Source organism: Phyllobates terribilis, unplaced genomic scaffold, assembly GCF_046119375.1.
Source record: "Phyllobates terribilis strain yellow unplaced genomic scaffold, ASM4611937v1 Scaffold_2__4_contigs__length_985480577, whole genome shotgun sequence".
Lineage (NCBI taxonomy): Eukaryota > Metazoa > Chordata > Amphibia > Anura > Dendrobatidae > Phyllobates > Phyllobates terribilis.
The window spans coordinates 83,078,833-83,084,832 of record NW_027362762.1 but is presented as its reverse complement, the minus strand read 5'-3'; the positions used below and the strand labels follow the sequence as shown (position 1 = coordinate 83,084,832).

General features: G+C 45.3%; 1 protein-coding gene across 1 annotated transcript in view; it reads right to left on the bottom strand.

Annotated features, from left to right (window-relative positions):
• Positions 1-373: 373 nt before the first annotated feature.
• The window catches only part of MAML2 (mastermind like transcriptional coactivator 2), a 202,271-nt gene continuing 196,644 nt past the window's right edge, over positions 374-6,000 (bottom strand). Inside the window, exon 6 of the mRNA XM_073662160.1 lies at positions 374-3,587. Within this exon, the coding sequence (XP_073518261.1) occupies positions 2,689-3,587 (899 nt within the window). The 3' untranslated portion in view covers positions 374-2,688. The remainder of the gene's footprint in view (positions 3,588-6,000) is intronic.

The following is a 6,000-nucleotide window of genomic DNA, read 5'->3' as shown; positions in this document are numbered from 1 at the left end:
AGATGAAATTACGACCCATCTTAAGATCCTTGATGGAGGAGCGGAGGTTCTTGGCCAAAATCTCCAGGTAGGCCGTGCTATCCATCTTCCCATGGATGCGGACCAGATGGCCAGGCCCCTTGGCAGAGAAACAGCCCCACAGCATGATGCTGCCACCACCATGCTTGACTGTAGGGATGGTATTCTTGGGGTCGTATGCAGTGCCATCCAGTCTCCAAACGTCACGTGTGTGGTTGGCACCAAAGATCTCGATCTTGGTCTCATCAGACCATAGAACCTTGAACCAGTCTGTCTCAGAGTCCTCCAAGTGATCATGAGCAAACTGTAGACGAGCCTTGACATGACGCTTTGAAAGTAAAGGTACCTTACGGGCTCGTCTGGAACGGAGACCATTGCGGTGGAGTACGTTACTTATGGTATTGACTGAAACCAATGTCCCCACTGCCATGAGATCTTCCCGGAGCTCCTTCCTTGTTGTCCTTGGGTTAGCCTTGACTCTTCGGACAAGCCTGGCCTCGGCACGGGAGGACACTTTCAAAGGCTGTCCTGGCCGTGGAAGGCTAACAGTAGTTCCATAAGCCTTCCACTTACGGATGATGCTCCCAACAGTGGAGACAGGTAGGCCCAACTCCTTGGAAAGGGTTTTGTACCCCTTGCCAGCCTTGTGACCCTCCACGATCTTGTCTCTGATGGCCTTGGAATGCTCCTTTGTCTTTCCCATGTTGACCATGTCTGAGTGCTGTTCACAAGTTTGGGGAGGGTCTTAAATAGTCAGAAAAGGCTGGCAAAAGAGATCTTTAATCCACACATGTGAAGCTCATTATTCTTGGTGCCTGAACTACTTCTTAATACTTTAGGGGGACCAAACAGAATTCTTGTGGTTTGAGGGGTTGAATAATAAATGACACTCTGAATTAACTTTTTACGTTTAAAAAAAAAAAAAAAAAAAAATTTGCTGCAGTGCATTTCCCACTTCCAGGCTGATCTACAGTACAAATGTCACAATGCCAAGTTAATTCCGCATGTGTCAACCAGCTAAATCTGCAGGGGGTTGAATACTACTTGTAGGCACTGTATATATATTACATTACTGATACTGCACTAATCCTGGGTTATATCCTGTATTATACTCCAGAGCTGCACTCACTATTCTGCTGTTACTGTGTACATACATAACATTACTGATCCTAAGTTACATCCTGTATTATACTACAGAGCTGCACTCACTATTCTGCTGGTGGAGTCTTCACACCTGGCTCTGTACAGGAATCTGATATAGGAATATCTACCTCTCTGTGCTGCACTATGTTGTTGAGTAATTTTGGCAGATCTGCAATGGAGCCTCCTAAGGGGACAAAGCTTAGTACAAGCTACAAGTTAGTACAAGGAAAATGACAATACAACGCAGGTACATTAAAGGAAACCTGCCAGCGTGTCTTTACATATGGAAGTATGCGGTATTTGACTTGCGTTTTTCAAATGCATTGTGACCTCAAATCCGCATGTGGAAACGCACAAATAATGGACATGCTGCGGATTTTTCTGCAAGGAAAATCCGCTGCGGAAATTCCGCAGCATGGGCACAGAACATGCAGATTTTCATGGGGCATGGATTACCAAGCGCTTACGCGGCGGAAATTCCGCATCAAAAACGCTTGAAAAACGCATAGTGAGCACGCAGCCTTAGAGGGTTTGCTCACTACTTGGACAACCCGTTCTTAAATGCCAGAGTAAAATAAGAAAATATTGTATTCACCGGCCTCCCGGCTCTGCACAGGCTATGTCAGCACCGGCTCTCCTGGTGCTTGCATAGCACGATTATGTCAAGAGTACTGCAGTCAATCAGCAGTCTCTGATTGGATGCTGCTCATTAATATTCCGTCAGAGGCGTTGATTGCCTGCAGCACTCACATGACATATAACAGTGTCAATGGAACTGTGCCGCTGTAGAAGGTCAGTATTGGCTTTTCTTATTTTACTCAAAAGACTTTGTCATTTAAGGGGTTCTCCAAGTAATGGTCAACCCCTTTAACATGTTCCATTAAACTGAGCCAAAAACATAGCCAGATGTCGTGAACTTCAAGCCATTTTGACAAATTTCACCCCCGGATACTGTGGGGAGTTAGTTCTAAAAAAAAAAAAAAAAAAAAAAAATACAAATGAATTAGTAAAACCCAGAATGGGCACACTTTCAAAATATCAACCCCTTACATAAGCCATAAAAAATATTCTTAGATAACATCCTTATATTTTTACCCTCTAGCCAAAAATTTAGGACAGATTATTGGCTAGAAATACAAGAAGAGGCAAAAATGCTGCAGTGTAACGTAAAAAACAAATATGTACAAAAATGTTACATGCTAATGCAGAATGTATTATCGAACTTCAAACCTATACACATGGGAGTATTAGGACAGGAAATCTGTGCTATATACACAATGCAGCATCCTCTTGTCTTCCAGGTCCAAAAACGAAATAATTAGCGGAGAGTCTGGTCAAGATGCATACACTGTCCACAGCTGGAGCCAGGATAAATCAGGCTTGATAAGTAAGTTACTTGGAAAGGGTTGGAGATGACCAAAAGAGGAACTTGGCCTTTAAAATCTGGTGACTGTAGGGTTTTTGGATACATTTGGAAAAAAAAACAAAACTATAAAATAGTCTTTTATTGCCATCAGGATCAGGGTTTCAAGAATGGCCTTTAAAGATCTCATCCAAATTAATATCCTTCATCCAGTCATCATTGATGTGGCCAGTTTTCAGTAACGCATCAATGAAGTCGGAGTCACCGTTTGGAGATGAACCCAGTCCACCATTTTGAGAAAGGAAATCAAATGAACTCAAGTCACTGCTAGAGTCGCTTCGTGAAAACGCTCGAGAACTTTGATTGGGTGAAGTAAATGTGTTGGGTGATATGGTCAACCCTCCGCTAACTTGGCTCATGCTTGGTAACATCTGTGATCTCAATGGAGATTGCCCGTGATTAAAGCCCCGTAGTGGTTCAATACTTTGCCCACTGTTGGATGGTGCCATTGTATTTAAAGGAGTCATTTGTACTCCGGGGTTGACTTGGTTGGCCATCGATAGAGCACGTTGAGGGAATTGCTGTTGACTGATCATGCCTTGAACGGATTGGTTAGAATATTGGTTGGTGTTGGCATAGCCCACTATATCCTGCCTTTTTACTTCTGAACTCATCCATTTCTGGGTCGGAGATGAATTATTGATGACATTTTGAGCTCTTTGTACTGCTGCACTTGGTCCATTTGGTCTAAATGTTGGGCCATTATTTCCAGATTGCGTACCAAAAGGTGACATATTTGTCCCGGATGTAACTGCTGGTTGACGAGGCACAACATTGCCATTCTGGGTTGTTCCCATCTGGTTTGGGCTGGTGTGACTTAGACCATTATACAGAGATTGCTGTGGACATGATACATTCCCATATAAGTTTGGACTTCCCTGAAGAGGAGGCATTCTAGATCCATGGTTTGTTGAAGAATGAGTCTGATTCTGGGGTGCCATATTCGCTGAAGGTGAATTTGGGAGAGTAGGGTCTGGATTGACACCTACTGCTAGCAAGCCACCTGCACAATAAAAAGTATAGCAATTAAAGCAAATAGAAGATCACTTAAAAACATATAAAACATCTAAAATACATAAACACTTATCGGCCATAATATTAAATCTGAAGAATAAGTGAAAAACATTGATCATGTCGTGACTATGGCACCTGTTAAGTGGCGGGATGAAGATCACATGATAGATGCAGAAAAAATGGTCAAGCGTAAGGATTTAAGTTACTTTGACAAGAACTAAATTGTGATGGCTGGACCATAGGGTCACAGCTTCTTCAAAATTTCAGGTCTTGTGGAGTGCTGTTTTCGGTTAACAGTGGTTAGTACTTACTGTAGTACCAATGGTGGACCATAGAATTACCACCGGTAAACTGAAAGCCCAAGAGGCAGTGAAACCTAGCCAGGCTGGTGTAATCCAACGGAGGAGCTAACTAGAGAAGGCTAGCCAGTCTAGACTGATCTCACAGAAGAGCTAACTGATGCGGGGAGTGACGGGTAGTCATTCTAGTCTGATCCCACAGGTGAGATAATTAATGCGGGTAGTGAAAGCTAGCCAGTCTCATCTGATCCCACAAACGAGCTAACTAATGTGAGGAACGAAAGGTAGCCAGCCTGGACTGATCTCACAGAAGAGCTAACTAATGCAGGGAGTGAAGACTAGCCAATCTGGTCTGATCTCACTGAAGTGCTAACTAATGCGAGGAGCAACGAGTAACCATTCTGGTCTGATCACACAGTAGAGATAACTAATGTGTAAAGCCAAAGCTAGCTAGTCTGATCCAATTCCACAAATGAGCAAACTAATGCGGGGAACGAAAGCTAGCCAGTCTGGTCTAATCCCGCAGAGGAGCTAACTGATGCGGGGAACAAAGGCTAGCCAGTCTGGTCTGATCTTACTGAAGAGTCAACTATTGTGGGGAGCGAAGACTAGCCAGTTTGGTCTGATCCAATAGAAAAACTAACTAATGCTGGGACAGAAACCTAGCCAGTCTGGTCTGGTTCCACAGAAGAGCTAACTAATGCGGGGAGAGAAACCTAGCCAGTCTGGTCTGGTTCCACAGAAGAGCTAACTAATGCGGGGAGAGAAACCTAGCCAGTCTGGTCTGGTCCCACAGAAGAGCTAACTAATGCGGGGAGAGAAACCTAGCCAGTCTGGTTTGGTCCCACAGAAGAGCTAACTAATGTGGGGAGAGAAACCTAGCCAATCTGGACTGATCCCACAGAAGAGCTAACTAATGCGGGGAGAGAAACCTAGCCAGTCTGGTCTGCTCCCACAGAAGAGCTAACTAATGCGGGGAGAGAAACCTAGCCAATCTGGACTGATCCCACAGAGGAGCTAACTAATGCGGGGAGAGAAACCTAGCCAATCTGGACTGATCCCACAGAGGAGCTAACTAATGCGGGGAGAGAAACCTAGCCAGTCTGGTCTGCTCCCACAGAAGAGCTAACTAATGCGGGGAGAGAAACCTAGCCAATCTGGACTGATCCCACAGAGGAGCTAACTAATGCGGGGAGAGAAACCTAGCCAATCTGGACTGATCCCACAGAAGAGCTAACTAATGCGGGGAGAGAAACCTAGCCAGTCTGGTCTGCTCCCACAGAAGAGCTAACTAATGCGGGGAGAGAAACCTAGCCAATCTGGACTGATCCCACAGAGGAGCTAACTAATGCGGGGAGAGAAACCTAGCCAATCTGGACTGATCCCACAGAGGAGCTAACTAATGCGGGGAGAGAAACCTAGCCAGTCTGGTCTGCTCCCACAGAAGAGCTAACTAATGCGGGGAGAGAAACCTAGCCAATCTGGACTGATCCCACAGAGGAGCTAACTAATGCGGGGAGAGAAACCTAGCCAATCTGGACTGATCCCACAGAGGAGCTAACTAATGCGGGGAGAGAAACCTAGCCAGTCTGGTCTGCTCCCACAGAAGAGCTAACTAATGCGGGGAGAGAAACCTAGCCAATCTGGACTGATCCCACAGAGGAGCTAACTAATGCGGGGAGAGAAACCTAGCCAATCTGGACTGATCCCACAGAGGAGCTAACTAATGCGGGGAGAGAAACCTAGCTAATCTGGACTGATCCCACAGAAGAGCTAACTAATGCGGGGAGAGAAACCTAGCCAATCTGGACTGATCCCACAGAGGAGCTAACTAATGCGGGGAGAGAAACCTAGCCAATCTGGACTGATCCCACAGAGGAGCTAACTAATGCGGGGAGAGAAACCTAGCCAATCTGGACTGATCCCACAGAAGAGCTAACTATTGCGGTGAACAAAGATTAGCCAGTCAGGACTGATCACTTAGAAGAACTACTGTATCTAATGCAGGGAGAGGAAGCTAGCCAGTCTGCTCTGATCTCACAGAAGAGCTAACTAATGTCGGAAGCGAGGGCTAAAACCTTATGTCTGATCTCATAGAAGAGC